The sequence below is a fragment of the Trachemys scripta genome, chromosome 24 (assembly GCF_013100865.1).
Source record: "Trachemys scripta elegans isolate TJP31775 chromosome 24, CAS_Tse_1.0, whole genome shotgun sequence".
Taxonomy (NCBI): Eukaryota; Metazoa; Chordata; order Testudines; family Emydidae; genus Trachemys; species Trachemys scripta.
This window is the reverse complement of record NC_048321.1, coordinates 9,513,117-9,533,751: the sequence shown is the minus strand read 5'-3', so window position 1 is coordinate 9,533,751 and position 20,635 is coordinate 9,513,117. Positions and strand designations below refer to the sequence as shown.

Below are 20,635 nucleotides of genomic sequence, written 5' to 3'. Positions count from 1 at the left end.
TCATTTTCCACGTGCCCCCGGTGTCTCGGTCAAATAAAGATGACCAAGCTTGGTCAATGCAGAAGAGCTGTGAGTCCTGTCTCGCCACAAAAAAAAAAAAATGAACTAAACCGCTTTGCTTCCGAGATCCAAGTGTGCGTTCAGAGTACTTGTTTTAAAAAGACATCGTAGGCTGGAGCATCGTTTGCCCTTCAAAATTTCTGGCTTTTCTATTCATTTTAATTTATTATTATTCACTTCTTTTTTTTTAAAAAATAATGTACATTGCTCGTAAAATAATTTCTTTTTTCTTCTTCTTTAAATTAATTATTTTAGTCTTTCATTCATTTGTTTATTCTTCAGATGTCATTCATTATTATCATCATCATTATCTTTTTATTGGACTCCCACCCCCGCCCCATTTCGGTCCCCACTTCCCCCCACCAACCCGTCCTGTCTCTTTAAGAAAATATTCTAATAGCCTGAGTGGCTACAGCATGGCAAACCGGGCACTCCGGGTCGGTCCTCTCGCAGATCCGCACAGCGCACTCCATGCAGAAGAGGTTATGGCCGCATGGCACCAGGGCGGCCGTCACTTCACTTTCAAAACACACCATGCACTCCCGGCTGCTGGAGATGGATGTCCGGGCGGTGGTGTTGGCTCCCAGCTTGGAAAATCCTTGCAGTGGTTCCCCTGGAGACCTTCTGGGGAGCCCAGAGAGGTTAGGCTCTTGGATAGAAGAGGATGGGGAGCGATGCGAGTTAGGATGGACGGCGCCGGTGCTGCCGGATCGTTGCTGCTTAGAGAAGAGCACTGAGACGGGGTTGGTGTTTTCCTGCCCGGCCCACATGGGGGCACCAGATTCTGGCACCCCATAGTAGAGATCTTGTTTGTTCACACCATAGTTAGGAAAGAGGTAACCATAATTGAAGTCATTTTGGTCGTTCAGTCGGGGTGTCTCGTAGACCGGGTCCACAGAGCAGTCACCGATGCACCCAAGGCTGTTCTGTCGGAAGGTGGAGAGAGGCTTGCAGCCTGGGGCAGGCGTGTGGACCCTCCACGCCTCTGAGTATCGGTTCTCCATGCCCGAGTCAGGGCTGCTGGACAGGAAGTCATTCTCATTGTTGTATTCCAGGATCTTGCCCGTCCTCACTGCGATGTGGGTCTCAATCTCCTCCCGGGCCCGCTCCACGTTGCCGGGTGCTCCTGTGATCTCAAAGACGGGGTCCCGGTCCCGGCTGGGTGTGATGATGTAGGTATTGGTTTGCTGCTGGATCCTCTTGATGGTGGCCCCTTTGGGACCCACTACCAAGCCCACCACACGATAGGGTACACGGACCCGGATGGTGACTTGGCCGGGCAGGGTAGGAGCGCTGCCAAAGGTGGTGCCGGCCTTGTTGCGGGAGGCCCGGATCATGGAGAAGTGCTCAGCTGCCGAGATGATCTCCCGCCTAGCCATGGCTACATCTTCCCGCCGCCCCGTCACCATGAAGACTGGCTCCTCGCCACGCACCGGGGTCTTGATGTAGGTGTTGGTCTTTGCCCTCAGAGCTTTGATCTTACAGCCTTGGGGAAAAACAAAGACAGAAAACAAGGGAAAGGGATTAGAGTCAAGGCCTTCTCCCCAACATCCTCTGCACAAAACCCCACCTGGGACTCAATTTTCCCTCAAGGCCTACCCTGGGGCCCAGCCCCATCAGAGGCCAAGCAACCTCCCACTCAAGGCCCAGCCCTGCCAGGGGCCAAATGACCAGAGACATATATTCTACACTCCCAGGCCTGTGCGTAGTGACCAGTTTGTCCAATGGTCTCCCCCAGAAATTTAGGGCCTTAACGCTATATAGCTCAGCGTTTTATGATCAGCAGCCTCCCCCGACTCCTCCCTCCCCAGCACCGGGTGCTGGGTAGCGATTCCACCCAGCAGGTCTGTTGAGAGAAATATGAGGCTCTGGTACATCCTTCGCTGGGGCCTCATCCTCTCCCCATTTCATTTTATTTGCACAGACATCACAAGTGTTTTGGGGGCCCCCTGAGCTCAGGGTCCCAGTACAATTGCCCTCCTCTCTCCCCCTTACATCAGCCCTGACCCTCAGCCCCCGGCGACCAGGCAAGGCTGGTGACTGTTGGTGGTGGCACCATCTTGAGACCAGCAAACCCAGCCCAGGAGAGGAAGGGGCTAATGCAACCGCTGGGGAGGAAAGCTTCATTTCACCACTGCAGGGATAGGTCACTTAATGAATGAGGCCCCCACCTCACCCCCTCAGCCACACACTGGGGAGTGGGGAGGGAGAGGCCCCCACCTCCCCAGACATACACTGGGGTGGAGGTGGCCCCCACAGCCACACACTGGGGAGGGAGAGGCCCCCACCCCCCTCAGCCACACACTGGGGAGAGGGGAGGGAGAGGCCCCCACCCCTCTCAGCCACACACTGGGGAGAGGCCCCCACCCCTGCCCCCCACATAAACACTGCATGTAGAGGCCTCAGGAAATCACCTGCCCTCTGCCCCACAGTGGCTTGTGCCCCCGGTCCCCTTCTCCCCCTCTCCCCCAGGCCAGGTGTCCCACCATGTCACCCTGAGAACCCTGTCCTCTTCCCTACACACTGCCTGGGCCCTGAGGGGGATTAAACAGCTCCCATGGCAACGCAGGATTCAGCCTGCCTAATGCGCCGAGGGGCGACCCATCATTCCCATTGACATTAACAGGCCTCATCCCATTGACTCCCATGGGGGAATAACGGGACCCCAACTGCAGACGAGGGAAGCTAAGCCCCTCTCAGCACGTTGAAGGTCCAGCTCCTGAATGTAACATTGGGAGAGGAGATTAGTGGTGAAAAAGAGGTGGGTTGCTTGAAGAGATGGGTTTAAAGGACAGATCAGGTGCCTGGCAGAAAAGTGTCCCGGCCTAGGGGGCAGCATGATGGAAAGCATGAAGCAGAGAGCAGGAGGAAGAGGTGAGGAAGGGATAATGCAAATGGCGGGGCCTGGGTTCCCCAACCAGCCAGTGGGAAGATGGCATGAAGCCTCCCCCGCCTCCCCGACAAAAGGGGATAAGGATGATTTAAACCCTTGAGCGAAGGGTGGTAAGGCCAAGGGGCTGAGAGTTTGGACTGAGGACCACACGTGAGGACAATGGACTTTGTTACCCTGGAAGGGGTGGAATTAAAAACATGGCCTGTCCGAAGAGCTGAACTGCAGCAAAAGACAACCCACTGCAGGACTGGAGTGATCACTGGCAGGGAGCGCTACCGAGGAAAGAGCTGCTATGTCATATCCAGCGACGAGGGGGCGAGCCAGTGGTGAGTCTTGTTATATTAATTTAGATGGAATATATGGGCCCGAAGAGTTAAAGCTGTTAACTTGACCCTGTCTGTCACTGTCCCACATAAAACAGTGTTAAATAACCTCTGGGGTTTGGTATACAGAGCTTGCTAAGTACCACGGCAAACATGCTAGGAAATTCACGCCAAAGGTTAGAAATGTATTGATTGAAACACACAAAAGGAAAAGAATCAAAAGGCGGCAAAAGGCGTTGGAACTGAGATTGAGTGATTATGCAAAACAAATTTAATCAAAACCGCTTTTTAAAGAGGACGAATACTGGTTAAAGACTTTTATTCTGTCAAGCAGTCCTTGGTGGGGGGAAAAGGATTAGTTCTGGTGTTCAGTTCTGAGTTGGAAATGATAGCCTCAACACAGAAGGGAGAGGAGGGCAACCTGGGGAAAATACAGTTTTGTCCATGTTTTTAGGGTACCGGGTGGCAGGTCAGTCAGGAATGGATGCTTTAGGATGCTCTCAACCCCACCTCACCTCCGATCATCTCACTGATCTGGTCAGGTCCCTCTCCCAGTCCATCTCAGGCCTTGCAGGACTGAATAGACTGCCTTATGTCAGTCTGCAGTGTGGTACAGTTGACTTCAAGATCAAGTAAAAAGCAGAGAGAGAGAGAGAAGACAGAAGGAATATAGTGGGGGACAGAAAGACACATGAAGGAGGGGAAGACAGAGCAGGATCTCACTCGTGTGAGCCTGGGTTCCCCACTGGAGCAGCGATGGAGGCCAAGCGTCCCCAATGGAGTACCAAGGTAAAAATCCCTATACCGCAGCCACAATGGTTGTAGCAGTTCCCTTTCCTCCCAAGCCTCTTTTTAGTGCCCCAAAAAGCGTGATGGGTGGAACGGCTCATTCTCTCCTTATTTCGCCCACCAATTAGGCCTAAGTTCCAAAGCACCAGTTTTGGCTTATTAATTTCTGGTCCGCTGCTCCCCTTGTTTACCGGTCATAATCTTAATGCAGTCCTTGGGTAATATCAGTAAGCCCCCTCTGCTGAAATTAATTCAGTCTTTCTGTCTCCTTAAATCTTTTCTTAAAACAGTTTTATGTAACAGGTCATTGTAACAATTCATGAACCTTTATCCACTTTCCATTGGCTTGGCTCACAGATACAGTAGGCCTGCTAGGCCTTCGAGATTACCTGTTATGGTAGCATCTCTGGCCCCTCCCAAGATTGGGATTTATTGTGCTGGGACATGGTGAGAGACAATTCCTGCCCTGAAGTGCTTACAATGTAAATAGACAAAGGAACAATTATTATCCCCCTTTTACTGATGGGAAACCAAGGCACAGAGAGTAAATTATTTGCATAAGGGCACACCAGGAGTGTGTGGTGGAGGCAGGAAACCAGACGTCCCGGGTCCTCGCCCAGCACCTCAGCCACAAGACCATCCTTCTTCTAGGTGGCAATAACGGATAATTACTAGTTGAAAAACAAATGTGTCCTTTGTAAGTTGAAAGAAAAATTCTTCCTGGGGGCATTCCTGTAGGACAGAGATTCTATTAAAAACTCCTATTTAAAGCATCTCAACTTCGGGGACAAATCATGTCAGGCACTGATCTGTTTGAAATAACGAAGCCGGGGGACTGGCAAGCTCAAGGGGGATGGCAGATGGAGCCTTTCACCTCTAACCCATCCGTTCAAATCGTTTTGGTAGCGACCCAGTGTTGTTAACATCTGGAGGCTATTGGGTTCCTTGTGAGAGACGAGTTCAGCAGGTCTCAGCAGCACAAAACCAGGTGTTGTCACTGGATCCCTTATTGTCAGCCTCCGTGGAGAGAGAATTGAATGTGCCCCTCTCGGTCAGAGAGATGATCCCCTTCAGACAGAGCTGAGACACACTGGCAAGCATGGTACATTTGGGGTGGTGAGTAGAATCTTGCATTGCCACTGCTGTGCTGGTACTGAAAACTTGCAGATGATCAGCTCTGCCCGCACCCTGAAGTTCCTGGAAAGACCAGTCACTGGCCACGTTTAGTGCTCCAAGGGCACCTGATCTCACCAGCTGGCTCGCAGCCTTTCTGCCAAGCTGCGGCTCACCTAGCAATTCCTCTTTTCACTTTGTCTAGGGCTAACCATTCCCTCTCCCATTGCAGCACCAAGCCTGCAGGTAGCCAGCAGCTGCACCCCCAGGCTTTGTGCGGGATCAGCGCTTCTACCAGCTCCACCCCCCTCTCCAAAGCCCCGCAGTGAAGAAGTGCACAGAGCAGGACTGCCTGAGGCTTGGGCCCTGCCCGTGAGCCCCAAATCTCCCTGTGGAACAGCCTCAAATCTGCAGCATCTGCTGCCACAGAGGGGGCAGCATTTTGCCCTGGATGAATTTCAGAGGGGTGAGATATGCAAAATAAACAGCCCTGGCCGCTGATAGTACAGCATGAACGGTAGCAAGGTGAGCTTCCTTCCTAAACTACTTGCCTGTCAATATCCTAGACGCTAGAGGAACCCGATCAACGAGCAAAGAGGAGAACTGAATCTCCAAGGTCCAGTCACTCAGCTTCTCTACTCAGGCAGCCTGGTGGTTTTTCTGGTATGGAATTGGACTAGCCCCCCCATACTCACTCCACACAGGCCACGGAACAGTTGCGAGGCTTCTGGTCATAATCGACCTGGGTGAGATTTACACACCATCCTAAAAGGGAAAGGGTACCTACCCCATTACCAGTCCCCTCACCCTTGGTCAAAAATTGCTTCCTGTCTTTCCAAAGGGAGGGAAAGGAGATTCATGGTGGTTTGATATAGGAAGGAGACATGGTACAAATAGCCTTATACCAGGGAAAGAATGAGATTTGAAAATGATCTGTAAAATGGGGATAAACCCATTAATGATTGTGAGATGCTCAGATACTATAGTGAGGGCCAAAAATGTACCTCCTAGATAGACCAGGGGTCGGCAACCTTTCAGAAGTGCTGTGCCGAGTCTTCATTTATTCACTCTAATTTAAGGTTTCACGTGCCAGTCATACATTTTTACGTTTTTAGAAGGTCTCTTTCTATAAGTCTATAATATAGAACTAAACTATTGTTGTATGGAAAGTAAATAAGGTTTTAAAAATGTTTAAGAAGCTTCATTTAAAATGAAATTAAAATACAGAGCTCTCAGGACCGGTGGCCAGGACTCAGGCAGTGTGAGTGCCACTGAAAATCAACTTGCGTGCCGCCTTTAGCATGCGTGTCATAGGTTGCCTACCCCTGAGATAGACCAAGGGTTAGATGTTAAAGATATTTAGGAGCCTCACGATCGAGGTAGGTGCCTAGTGGGATCTTCAAAAGCACCCAGGCACCCAATTCCCCCAAGTGCCTATGTAAATCACACTATGTGCCTATCTGCACTGTTAGGGGCCTGAATACACCCTGCTGCGTTAGACTGAGTGGCACCAAGTGGGATGACATCACATCGGAACATAACCAATGAACAGAGGAACAGTGGTGGTGTGGTTAAGGTGCTCGCCTGGGAATCAGCCCTTTAAAATATCTGGCCCCGTGTTCCTTCCCAGCAGATTCAGATGGAAATCAGGCACAATCCGGCTGGAGGTTCTGTAGCTCATTCTAGCCCCAAACTCTAAAGCAAACTTCAGGGCAGCCTAGTCTCTACTGCGCCACGCCTCGTGCAGTCATTTCCACCTCTGCCAGCCAAATCAGAACTGTCTGTAGTGCTTCGCACCGATGCAAATGACTGCGTGAGGTGCAGGACAATGGAGCACTTGGCCCAATAGGGCTCCTGGTGGAGCAAGGAGACAAGGCTCTGATCCTCTGACTGGCATTATCTGTATTGGGAGACTGCCCTCCACCACCTCTGTAACCCCCTTCCCTGGAAGATAAGCCACTTCCTTGCCTTCTACTGCCCTCCGGTCCCAACCTCCTTTCCTCCCTTTACATTACACCTTTAACACACCAGGGCCTACAAAGAGGTGCTCTGTACCCAAAAACCTGGGACTCCTCAGTTTATAGGCTGGAACATTATTATTTATATAGATCCTAATAAGTAACAGCAAGTCTCTGAGCTGGGAGCTCCGGACTGGAGTTCGTCTAGCAAGACACTGGCTTATGGTGACATCACAGCATTTACACGGATGTAACACTCTCCTTGCCGGGGTCAACGGCAAGGATTGAACCCTGCCCCTTCTGCGCAAGGCCACCCACTTGAGCTGCAAGGATAACTCTAGGTACAGCCACGGTTTTTCCTCCTTTTTTAAGACCTGCAGCAGCAATTGCACTGTCAACTGACTCGGGCTTGTGCGACGCGGATAAAAATAGAAGTGAAGCTGTTCCCGCTCAGGCTGGAGCCCGGGCTCTTAGATACGGCCCCGTCGCTGGGTTTCACTGAAGCCTGGAACACCTACACTGCTCGTTTTCGCTCAGTAGTGCGAGCCTGAAACAGCTGACCCAGGCTCTGAGAGTCACGGCTGCGGGATTCCCCCCCCACGTAGATGTGCCCTCTGTCAGCTGGCAATAGTGGTAGACTGTTTATGCAACCCTAGCTAGTGACTGAACCATATAAAGCATACTGGACCACCACATCATGCTAGTCAACTACGGTGCAACACGACCATTTGGGCTGGATTAGAATGTGTGGCAATGAAATACAATGACTCCACATCGAAACATCACTAGCTCATAAATAAAGAATGGTCTGGTGGTTAAGGCACTGGCCTGGCACTCAGGAAACATGGGTTCACATCCCAATTCTGCCACAGACTCTCAGAATGAGTTAGAGCAGGTCACTTAGCCTCTCTAGGGAAAATATTCCGCTGTCCTTTATTTAGGGCAGGGCCTGTCTCTTACGATGAATCTGTACAGAGCCTAGCACAATAAGTAATGTGACAACATTGCATTACACCTAACTCTCTGCCAAGGCATTGATTTCACGGAGCCCCATGGAGGGGGGTTGCTAGATGCAACCCTGAGAAAGATCAAGACAATTCCCAGAAAATCCAGGCCAGCTAGAAACCCTACTGAGTGCTATCTAGCCTGATGCTATTCCCCATTGAGATTGTGCCCTGCAGTAGATTTGCAGTGCTTTGTCCAGTCAAGGTTTAAAATGGCTCACGTGGACTGATTATTATTTACTATTTGTACTGCAGTAGCACCAGTCAGGGATCTGGGTCCGTACAAACACAGAACAGAAACACAGTCCCTATCCCCCTCGCCATCTTCATAAGATTAACTGAGAGGCCATGATGTCCTGTGGGAGATCACCCCACCATTATATCGTTAATGACATGCTTCTCCCTTGGGGAGAACGTCCACCTATTGTGTGGGACTGAAGTTATGTTTGCCTAAACGCCCTGGTATTTAGGTAAACAGGTCTGCATCCCAGGAGCAAGAGTCCCGTTTGCATCCAAAATAGGATGTCGGGTTACGCACTTGCCGGGGTGGACCTGGGATCTGCTAACAGGAGAACCTGGGACAATGGTTGCACACAGATGGAGGGAGATCCAGGCCCAGCCTGATAGGAAACAATCAAGCAGGTGACGCAAAGGGTCATGCAGGCAGAGACAAAGGAAGGGGGCTCCACGCTGGGGACAGATGGAAGGAAACCAAGGCAAGATATACATGAATGGGGACAAATGTAGAACAAGATCATATAAGCTGGAGCGGGTGGGAAGAGGTTACAGTGATAGCGAGAAACAAACAGTGATGGGGGCGGGGGAGAAGGAGAGACGCACCGAATGGCAAAGGGGACACAGGCAAGGAGACAGCACAGGAGAAAGGGGGAGGGAAGATCTGGAAACGGACAAAAGGACGCATGGTGCAGCTGATGGTGTGAGAAGCAGGGGGGAGGAGGGAGGGTCTCCAAGCGGCCTGCAGACAGGAGAGCTGGCTTTGCAGAGACAGACAGATGGGGGAACCTTTGCTTTAAACTGAAAAACACAGGAAACAAGATTGACCTACACCCAACCATTAAGCCAGGAGGCCCCTCACAGGCCAATGGGCCAGATTCGCAGCTCATGTAAACAGCTCATTGACTTCCAAAGGGAGCCACGCTGAATTACACCCGCTAAAAATCTAGCCATTCTTATATTTGATTTATCCATTTATACCTATGACGGGGCCCTAATCCTGAGCCCACACCCAATCCTGATCTCACTCTATGCCAGGGTAAATGAGGGGTGTAACTCCATTGACTTCAGTGGGTGCACTTTTTGGCAGCACAAAGCCAGGTCAGGCTCCAGCTCTATTCATCCCAGCTGGAATGAGCAATAAGGAGGGTCTCCTTTCCCCACAACACACATACACTCCTTTCCCCTATTTTTGTTATTCAAGGCTTTTTCTCATCTCTAACTAACAACACAGAACAAACCTCTTTACTTAGTGGATTAGTAAAGGGGCAGAATTACCCACGACGCTATTAAGAATGTAAAACTAAGTCGAGAAGAGAACCTCCAGCACATTTCTATAGGGCAGTACTCTTTAAGGCATTGCACAAACATCACCTAATTTATCCCTGTCAGCTAGGTTTTTATATTGGGAAGGGAAATAAGCCCTTGCTTGTCTATACAGGTTGTGGGGTTTTTTTTAAAAACTCAAGTTCATTGATCGCCAATTAACTCACGTTCACTAACAAATTTGTAAATTATTTCACTGAACTACAAACCTTTGTCGGAGAACAAACCTTTGTGGCATGTCCAGACTTGCAGCTACAAACGAGTTAGCTAACTGGAGGCAATTGGTAATCAGTTAACTCCAGCTAAACAGTCTAGTCTGGCTATGTCCCAAATATGGTGATTAGAAATGCTGGAAGATTGGGATAGACTGAGTCAAATTCTCCTCTCTGTTACCCCAATGTAAGAGCCTGCTCCAAAAATACATGGAAGTTGAGGGATCAGAGATTAAGGGCTTGATTTGTCATTAACTAACTCCTCTAGGTGCAAGGCAATCAGCGCAGTGTGGGTGTAACATGCTATTGTTTGCACACACTGGTCCCAATACTCTTCTCATACTGGTTTTACACCAGTGTGATTCCATTGAGAGCCAATTCTTGTTTACACCAAGATCCCTGTGCACTGCTCTGGCAGCGTCAAGGGGGCCTTAAAGTGGATCTAAATGACAGATGCACTCACTTTGGGTGTAAATGCTGACGCAATGGGCGGGGCAAAAGAGAATCAGGCCACTGGAAGTGTACACCCGTGTAAATCCAAAGTTAATGTCGCTGATAGCCAAATGCAGCTTTTCATTTCCAAGGACTGAAGGCCAGATCCTTAGCCACCTTAGGTCCATTGAAGCCAACAGCTGGTGTCAACTGGTGTAACTCCACTGAAGCCAGTGGGTTAGACCCTCAGATCAAGGAGCGAATGATGCTACGTCAGTTTACATCAGCTGCTAATCTGGTCCTGAGGTTTTTAAACAGATCACATCAAATCACTATTGGTCTTTACACTCACGTATATTTTTAAGATATAAATAATTCCCACAGACAAAAGTTTTCAGCCTGATTCTCTTTCACGCCACCCCTTTAGACCGCTCTGGTGCAAATTACATATGTATGGACCTGCTTTAAGGCACTTTTAGAAGGCCAGAGGAGCGTAAAGGGGCCTCAGAGAAAATGAGGACCTGGCCACCTTATCTGTAATATTCATAACATTAAAAGAGGCCTGTAAAATAAACAACCATCAAATATATCTGTGTGGCAAAACTTTGTTGCGTTGCTGGTGAAAGTTGAGTTCAAAACACATACACAAAGCACCAGAAACATGCAACCACTAATTAACTGTTGGGTGAGATTTTGTTGCGTTGCTGATGAAAACTGTATTTAAAAAACACATACACACAAAGCACCACAAATAAACAACAACTAAATCTCTTTGCAGCGAGGCCTTAGTGCCCTGCTGATGCAAGTTGTGTTAAAAAAACAACAACACACCCCAAAATAAGCAGTCACTGAATTTCCGTGTGGTTGAGGCCTTTTTGCATAGCTGATTGAAGTTATTCAACAAACACACGCATATACACCCCAAGACACCACAAACAATCACCATCTTGTTGTGTTGCAGATGGAAGTTATGCTACAGAAAAACCCAACCTCGGCAGCAGATCTCAAACAGCAAGGCATCATCATGCAGGGTAAGGTGGGTGTGTCACTGTTGTGCCCGCATGGCGCAATCCTGACGTCTGACTTTGTCACATGTTTTAGACCTCGCTGGGAGAACGGGGCCAGGAGAACTGCACAGGGATGGGGGGCTGCCAGACAAAGGTGGGAAATTGGTGGTGGTGGTGGGGGAAATCTGGAGGGAGGGGACCAAGGACCAAACAGCAACATGTTTTCCTGCCGCCCTAGATTCCAGCCACCCCACTCTGCAGCGAGGTTCATTTGGTCGGCAGTAGCACAGCCAGCAGCCAGACCCAACACATGGAAAATTCCCTTTGTCTCTCCAGGCTTCACTTTCTCCTCCTGCCACACACTTTTGGTTAGGTTCTCAAGACCCACCCAGGGCAGATTCCCCTCTTGCATCGACTGGTGTAAATCCAGACTAAGATGGGCCTGATTCTCCTTGACCCCGCTCGGGCACACAGCTCAATTTACACCCACTTTAAAGCCCTTTTGCACTGCCAGAGGGAGAATCAGGCCCCACTGCACCGAAAGGAGCTAAATCTGGGATTTCCACGGCCGAGCAGACAGCAGGATCTGACCCAGAGCTGCTCCCTGATTCTTTTAGACACACCTCCACATGGGGGGCGGAGGGGAGGAGATAGAATCATCAGGCCGCCTGAATGAAAAGGCTCCCTCGGACTATTTTTAAATGCAGAGAGCGTTAGAGCATGTTCACAGCGACACAAAGAGCCCAATCACCTGGGGTTACTGGGGCCTCTTGTTATTTGACTTCACCTCACCAAGAAAGCACAATTTATGTTAAGCTCCCGCTCAGCATAATCTCGTCTCTGTTGACAACAGGGCGAGTAAGAGCAGGCGGGGAGAGGCTTCACTAGAGAGTCGCTCCGGATTTAGGAAGTAAGGATGTTGCCATTGCTAATAAAATAATAAATCATCATCATAAATGATATTTTATTCATTGTTATTATAATGATACCTAGATCTTACAGAGGACTTCTTTTCTCAGACAGGGTGGGGGCGCAGAGTTTGCAAACCTACCGCTGGGAGCATTAGAAAGCAAACCTAATCCTCCCCCATCCCCCCACCATACATACAAAGAAATGCAACTGCCTATCAGCTCAGGACGCTGTTCAAAAACTGGAAGCCCCCAGCCAGCCCCAGGGCCTACCTTCCCTGTGGGTGGGAATGGCACCAATTTACCCCAGCCAAAAATTCAGCTCCTTGCTTCTCTCGGGCCTTTCCACAACTGGGCCCTGGGCTCCCCAGGGAAGAACCCAAGTGTCTTAGTGCCTCAGAATTTTGTCCCTTTTAAAGACCCAGGCACGTGTAGCCGGGGGTCACACCTCTCGCTCCCCTCCACTCTCATCTGGCATCAGTCCCCTCTATTGACAATCTTGACAGTCTGGGCACAAGAGCCTTCTCCTTTGCAACTCTGGTCTCTCTGCTCTTCAAAGTCACCTGCAAAGGCTGCAAACCTATTGAATTGGGGGCCAGGCCAGGCAGAGGTGCCCGCAGTGGGTTTGCACCTCCAGTGGCCATAAGCAGCCAAGTAGGGGTTTGCCTAGGGGTCATTGCTCCCACTCCAGCTGTGGAAGGGAATGCCTGGCTGGTCCAGGTACTGACCATGGCTTGGGGGGTGGATTCTGCCTCCCCTCCAATCCCTGTGCACTTGGAGTTCATAAATGCCACTCTCAAGAATCATTATTACTTTGTTCCCTGTCGAACCTCCTCTGGTTTCCTTCCATCCACTCTGATTTAAAAAGGCAGCAACTGGCTCATCCCACCAGACATCCAGGTTCATTGCTGACCTTTGTGGCAAGATGGGGGAGGAAGCGGCCCTATGTACATGGCTAGCCGCTTCCTCCAAAAACCAGGCTCTCCAGGGAAAAAGCCAGTGTCCCAGTGACTCAGAATCTTGTCCCTTTTAAAGTCCACAGCCCACATAGCCTGGGGTTGTATCATTAATGAGGCTCTCAGCACAGCAACCAGCACCACCACAACTCAAGTGCAGTTTACAGAATGCAACTGGCTCTTTAAGGGCATATTAGCAGTTCCCATGGAACGTGCATATCCATCAAGCACAAGTTTATTTCCTGGAGCGTCTATCATTCAAACTGGATCCACCCCTCCCGCCCCCAAATTAAACCACTTTGCAAAGAGAGTTACAACCATTCAAATAAAAATACATGGGGCTTGATTCTCATTTTCACTAAGATCCCTTTACACTGTTCTGGCAGTGCAAACGGGTCTTAAAGTGGGCATACATTGCACTGCCAGAAGTGTGCAAAGAGGCCTTGTGTGTGTACGTTTTTAATAAGTTGCATTTTGACAGCTGGGAAAAGTTTTTTTAAAGATCAAGAAATTTAGCAATGTATTTAATTGGAACAATGTCAAGTTTAAAAGAAAAACTGGTTTTGATTAAAAATCCTCAAACAAGTTTTTTTTTTTTAAAGGATATTTATATCTCTTTTCCATACATTTTTATCTCCTTATCCTCAGATATCCACTGAAAGCAACCATTCCCCTTTAATGTATCACAGGCTTGCATTGGCTTCATCCACTCTATTAAACAAGGGACCTCATTTATAATCTTCATGCAGTGGGTTCTCTAGAGACTCCAGGCAGGCCTTTCAAAAGAACTCAGCACCCATTCACCTAACCAAAGTGACCAGGTTCTCAAAAGTGCTTAGCACCCAAGTAGCACCCATTGTCCTCAACGGATGCCCAGCACTTTTGGAAACCTGTACCCCATCATCTAACCTCCAAACAAAAAACAGACCCCCAAAGGCATAAAATTAGACAAGAAAGAAAGAAAGATCCGCAGCTAGGGTAAATCAGTGTGGTTGCATAGACTTTAATGGAGTGAAACTGATTTAAACCAGCTGAAACTGTGTCATGTTGACTTTAGATGGAGCAATGCTGATTTACCCCAGCTGGGAATCTGGCCCATGGATACTTACCAGTTTCCCAGACATTGGAACCAACCCTCCCTCCCCACAGGCAAACCGCTAGTGGGAGAATTGCAGCAGGTTTCTGCGTTGCCTTCCATCACTCCATTCACAACACACACATTGCTGCATGCAAAACAAATCAAAACACACCCCTCTGCTTTAGAGTTTGGGTCAGCGATGCTACCCAGACAGAAAACAACACAGGCATCTTTCTGGCACCATATAACATTTCCAGTTTTGATTCGGCCTAACAAATCTCTCTCTCTTTTAACTTTATTAAACAAAGGGGGCCTGAGTCTCCATTGCCCAGCACCTTGTGCAATCGTTAACACTGGTGCAAACACTACCCTGCTGACCACGCTCACTCTGCTCTGGTGTAAATGACTGCACATGGTGTAGGGCCATCGAGAATTGGGCCCAGGGAGATCTTCCTTGGTAGCAACATACCCCCATCCCCTCTATTCGCAGAGACACTGGGCCAGATTCTGAGCTTGGTGGTATGAAACCAGAGTGAAATCCATTGACTTTAATAGAATTGCCCTAGGTTTACACCGAAATCAGACCCCTGAGGCACTTTTGCCCACGCTGGGGTCCTCTCAAGGCAGCAGGCACCTCACTGATGGCAAAAGGCCTAAAACTCGCCTTCACGGAAGAAAGTCAAGCCACCGAAGGCCCTATTGTTCCAATACATGTTCCACTTAACCATGCACAACCATTAGTCATCCATATTTCTCCTTCTCTAATTCCCCCCCACACCTCCCCCTCTGGGAGCATCAACCTCAAGAAAGGACCCCCTTTGCCTTTCCACTCTCCCCACATCTGTCCAACAGCAGAACTGCCTGCTCACGGCAATTTTGACTCAAGACCCAAAAGGAGGCATTCGGGTTTTGAACTGCAGTGTTTACCAATCACACTTCCAGTGCATCAAGTTACTTGTTTAGAAACAAAAAACACATCCCACTTAGCCCACACTGCTTCCCCCCCACCCCAAACAACATAAAACTTCTCTCCGCCAGCCGTATTAATTTTAACCCTGCGTTAGCACCGGACTGATGGCTTCCAGCAATAATCCTGCTACTTGGAAGACTGGAAGGGGGTGGAGGGGGAGAGATGGGCGATTTAAGAGTGGGTGTGGTATATATATAATTTTTTAAGCCCTCCTCCATTCTACCTCGCTTCGAATGGAGCCCGTAAAGAGAACAAAAGCATCACTGTCAAAGAGATTCTGGTCAGCTCTGGGGGGAGGGGGGGGATCGAAAAGGAGGATGGAAAATGAAGAATAGGGCACAAGCAGGATTGTTAAATTCCAAACCCTCCAGTCACATGATTCCAGAAAGAGTTCAACTTTCATTAATCTGTTATTTGAATCCTTTATAGGCCTTAAGAACGCCTCCCCCCCCACCCCAACCCACAGCACAACCCCTCGACTTCCCGCACGGAGCCCAACAAAGGGGATTTTCCCCTCGCCCCGCCTTGCCCCCGTGGAAGGAATGAGCGGACGAGTCTCCCCAGCCGGAAGGCAGGGAGTGGGGCTGGGGAGAGGCAGATTTCACACCAGCAAAGTAGCAAAAAGGAGGGTTTTTTCCCCCCGAACGAGCGGAATGATCTCACACACATTCCTCCAGATTTCATCCGGCCGGGTTTTAGAGCAAGCGAGCAAACAAACAAACTCCGGACCATCCCTCCATTCACTTCGGCCCAGAGAAGTCCTTCTCGTTTCAGTCTGGGGGGGGATCGGAAGTGAGCTTTATTTCTCCCGGGGGCGGAACAGCCAGATTTCCCCTCTTTGTTTCTTGGCATTAGGAAACACTTTGGAGGGTGATGAGGGAGAAAGGAGAAGGGATATGGGGGGAGGAGGGAAGAGAAGGGATGCGGGGCGGAAAGGAAAAGGGATGCGGGGGGGAAAGCAGAAGGGATGCGGGGGGAAGGAGAAGGGATGCGGGGGGAAGGAGAAGGGATATGGGGGGAAAGGAGAAGGGATATGGGGGAGAGGAGAAGGGATGCGGGGGGGGGGAAGAAGGGATATGGGGGGAAAGGAGAAGGGATATGGGGGGAGCATTTCCCTCCCCCTGCAGTGGCCATTATTCAGCACCGGAGAGGGTGGGTGGAAATACTCCTAATAGATGGACCTAGTTGATAACAATGGGAGAGGAGGCCTCAGAATGGGGCGGGGGGGGGGAGAGATAATCTCAAGCGGACACTATTTAACTTTAAAACCCACTTCGAGTTCCACCACGCCCCCCCCCCCCAAGAAGGGGAAAGACGGTGAGTGTGTGTGTGTGTGTGGGGGGGGGGGTGTTTCCCAAGTGATGCCAACTGAGCGGATGGTTTAAGTTTTACCACTTCTACGCCTCCCCACCCCCCATCTTAACAAAAGGACTAGGTGGGATGCTAGATGGGGGGCGTGGAGGAAGGACAGAGGAGCCCGAGTCCTGGGGGGGTGTCGGGGAGGGGAAAGGGGGGGGGAATGAGCAGTGGAGGCAGGTTAAGAAGGGGGGGTCGCTCGGCGGGGGGGGGGGCAGGAGCAGGGCACGCTTAGGGCACCCCCACCCAAAGCCCCCCCCCCTCCCCACTCCCACGCGTACCTTGCCTGCCCACTATCTCCGCCACGTGCTCGGAGCTGGGCACGGGGACGCACTCGGTGGTGTTGGAGCTGCTCTTCAGCCGGAGCTCGGCCTCCTTGTACAAGGCGCACAACTTGGTCTCGGCCGCCCCGGCGGGGGACGCGGAGGACGAAAGGGTCGCGGAGCCTTTGGGGGCCGGCGGGGGCGGCGGCTGGGGCGGCTGCGGCGGCGGCGGCTGGGGCGGCTGGGGCGGCGGCGGCGGGTGGCTGCTGTTGTTGTTGTTGCTGCTGTCCTCCGCTCCCACCGCGGCGGAGGAGGAGGAGGAGGAGGACGGCTCCCCCAACCCGAGCAGGCACAGCTGGTCCAGGGCGAGCTGCAAAGCTCGGTCATCCTCCAGCAGCGCCCGGTCCTTGCTGCTCCCCGCGAAACAGCCTAGCTCGCCGAAACCCCCGTTCCTTTCCATTATCCCTGATACTACCAGGCTAGGCATGGCTAACAAAGACTTGAGAGGGGGGTTGGGTGGTGGTGGTGGGTTGGGGAGGGTGTGTGTGTGTGTGGTGCTGGCGGGGGGGGGGGGGGGGGGAGAGAGGGGGGGGGGGGGGGGGGGGGGGAAAAAAGAGCGGGGGAGAGAGAGAGAGAGAGAGAGAGAGAGGAGGGGGGAAAAGGCAGAGGGAGAGAAACAGACAGAGGGAGAGAGAGAAAGGGACCCTCCGCCCACCTCCCCTCGCACTGGCCAAGCCCCTTTCTCTGTGTCTCTCTCGGTTCCTTTCTGTAACCTGATCTCTCTCTCTCTCTCTCTCCCAGGCACTTCCACTCCGATGTGGATCCCCTCCCACCTTTGCACAGAAAAGATTCCCCCACACAGCCCCTTCCCCCCCACCCCCCTTGGGCAGACCCCGCCTGGCTTTTGAGGGGTGTGCGGAGGGAGAGGCGCAAGAAACCGCACCAGCCAGCGTGTGCAAAAGGAGGGAGACGAGACGGGGGTGGGTGTGTGGGGGGGGGAACTCTTTTGTTTTAAATTCCCTGGCTGCAGCATGAAACTGACACTCAGGAGGGCCCCGGAGGCTGCTGGGGGATGTAGTTTCGCACCCGGGCGCACACCCCCCCTTTTCCTGCTGCTTCTGCAGTCTAGGAAAGAGAGGGAAAGAAAGAAGGGGAGGGAGGGAGGAACGGATGAAAGAAGGTAAGAAGCTTGGTCTTGTGGGTAAGGCATTGGCTTGGGACGCAGGAGATCTGGCTCTGGCCACTGGTTCCCCTTGTGACCTTGGGCCAGTCACTTCATCTTGCAGCATCTGATTCCCCCACCTGTAAAATGGGGACAATAATCCTTCCTGATCTCCACAGGATGCTGTAAGGATAAAATCCATGAATGACAGCGAGGGGCTCAGATCCTGTCGTGATAAGTACTAGGGAGAGGAAACTAGACAGGAGTAAAGAGAGAGAGAGAGGGGGCCTGCTCTTGTTTAGACCTGGGCAAATGGGGAGTGAGTCCACTAAACCCCAGAAGGGGGGAAAAAGAAGCTATCTGGGAACAGAAAGGAATACATGCACACAGGTCCCTGATTCAGCAACGGGGCTGCATGTGGGTGCTCTGTGCCTGTGCAGAGTCAATTGACTTCCGTGGGGAGCTCCAGTTGACAGAGGAATCAACACATTCATTGCAGGATCGGGGCCCTGTAGAGAAAGCAATACAGAAAGAGACCCAGAGCCAGAGAAGCAGACACACAGGGTCATTTCACTGTAGCCTTGTGCAGCTGTTTGCACCAGGGTAATTAACCTCTGGAACAATTTCCCCAGTATCTTGGTGGATTCTCCATCACTGACAGTTTTCAAATCAAGATTGGATGCTTTTCTAAATGAGCTGCTCCTCTAGGAATTGTTTTGGGGAAGTTCTATGGCCCGTGTTATCCAGGAGGTCAGACTGGATGATCACAATGGTCCCTTCTGGCCTTGGAATCTGTGAATCTACAAGTACTCCTGTTCTTTTTGTGAATCTAGTGCAAAACACTACCAGATCAGAATGCTCCCACTTCCTGAGGGTGTAAGTTACTACTCAAGTCGTAGGGTGACAGTGAATTGGCCCCTGGAGAGAAAAAGGCAGCGGGAAGGGGGGCTGATTCACCACTGCCGTGTGCACTAGTCCTTTGTACCACTCCGTTTGGTAACACTTGCTTTGCACCAGGGTAAATGACAGCACAAGGGGCAGGAGAATCGAGCCCAGTAAGCGGTACTGGGCCATCTCAGACAAGATTTTTTTAAACCTCTTAACGGACAGAGACCCAGCTTAAAAAAAAAAAAAAAAATCTTTCGCCATCTACCAAAAGAAGTGAGATCCTTGGAAAGAAAAGACGAACAACCCTGCTTTCAGATGACTCCCCGATGAAGGATTCTCTACATGAGCCAGACTTGGCAGAGCTGCTGGGGTGGGGGATGGGGGCAAAGGAACTCGTGTGCTATTTGTTCAATGCAAAAGCAGAAAACTCTTGAATTGATTGCAATAACCCAACCTCCCTTTCCCCCAAATCTAGAGATCGGGGGTGGTAGAAATACAGTGCTCCCTTTTCTTATTGAAATGAGGGGTGACTTGGTGGAAGGGGAGCATTGAAAATCGCTTTTCAGCTCCAAGCCCGCAAAGCTGTTTTCGTCCCTCCTTCCCCTTTCTTCCCTTTGAATCAAACCAGATGTCTCTCCCATGAAATGAGATTGCATGAGCTCACGCTGAAGAGAGACAATGCAGAAAGATGCAAGACCCCATTGAGCCACACTGCAGCTTTGGCAGAGGCCACGTCTGCCTCTCTGGCTGGAGGGAATTGTGTGTGTGTGTGTGTGTGTGTGTGTGTGTGTGTGTGTGTGTGTGTGTGTGTGTGTGTGTGTGTGTGTGTGTGTGTGTGTGTGTGTGTAGGGGGGTAGCCTTGTTACTGAAGCAGGAATTTGCTACCCCGCACTGTATTTTGCATTATTTCCTCTCTCTCTCTCAGATCCTTGCAACTAGCTCGCTCTCTCTCTTTTTCTGGTTCTGCTGCGGCAGAAGATCTCAGCTTGCAAATGAACTAAGCAGATGAGGGATACTGCACAAGGAAATGTCTCATCCAGTGACTCACAAGGTAAGGTGTTGCTACAGTTTTCTTTGCAACTTTGCCTGGACAGTTTGGGAGTGGGTATTTTGCGTCTTTTCCAACCAGCCTCCCTGATCCATGGCAAAAAGTCAGCCGGATGCTGCAACACCGTCAGATCAGACAGTCCAGCATGTTGTGTTTTGCTTAAACATATGAAATGATTCTGATTTTTGTTTCAATATTTCGTGTTTATGATGCGATCGGAAAAAAACCCAAGTATAACAAGAACAAAAAAGCCACCGGGTTATATTTAATGCATCTTGTTTTGACCATGATTTTAGAATTGTGTAATGTGTATGTATATACATACATATAAACCTACACGCATCACACACACATGTTGTATACATAACACATGCGTACTCATGTATGAGACATGAACACTACATATAATACAGGATACGTCTATAAGTGCATTTATTTAATATAGATATTCATATACTCACACGCAATCACGCGTACACATGCACGCATGATCTATATCAATTACACAAATGCACACATAGACAATGATATATAAAGAGAGAATAAATTACGTGAGTATATATAGATATGTACTGTGTACATGTATGCATAATAGTGCATATATTTGTGTGCATAAAGTGTGTGTAAGGTGTGTGAGTGCGTATATATAGTGTGT

The 20,635-nt window shown here is 50.2% G+C and overlaps 1 protein-coding gene across 1 annotated transcript; it reads right to left on the bottom strand.

Annotated features, from left to right (window-relative positions):
- Positions 1-407: 407 nt before the first annotated feature.
- On the bottom strand, positions 408-17,441 carry MEX3A (mex-3 RNA binding family member A). Its single transcript, XM_034756739.1, has 2 exons — positions 16,901-17,441; positions 408-1,546 (listed from the first exon to the last, which is right to left on the bottom strand). Exons 1-2 carry the CDS (start codon positions 17,367-17,369, stop codon positions 441-443), a joined length of 1,575 nt encoding a protein of 524 aa, XP_034612630.1. The 5' UTR covers positions 17,370-17,441; the 3' UTR covers positions 408-440.
- Between the last annotated feature and the right edge of the window lie 3,194 nt (positions 17,442-20,635).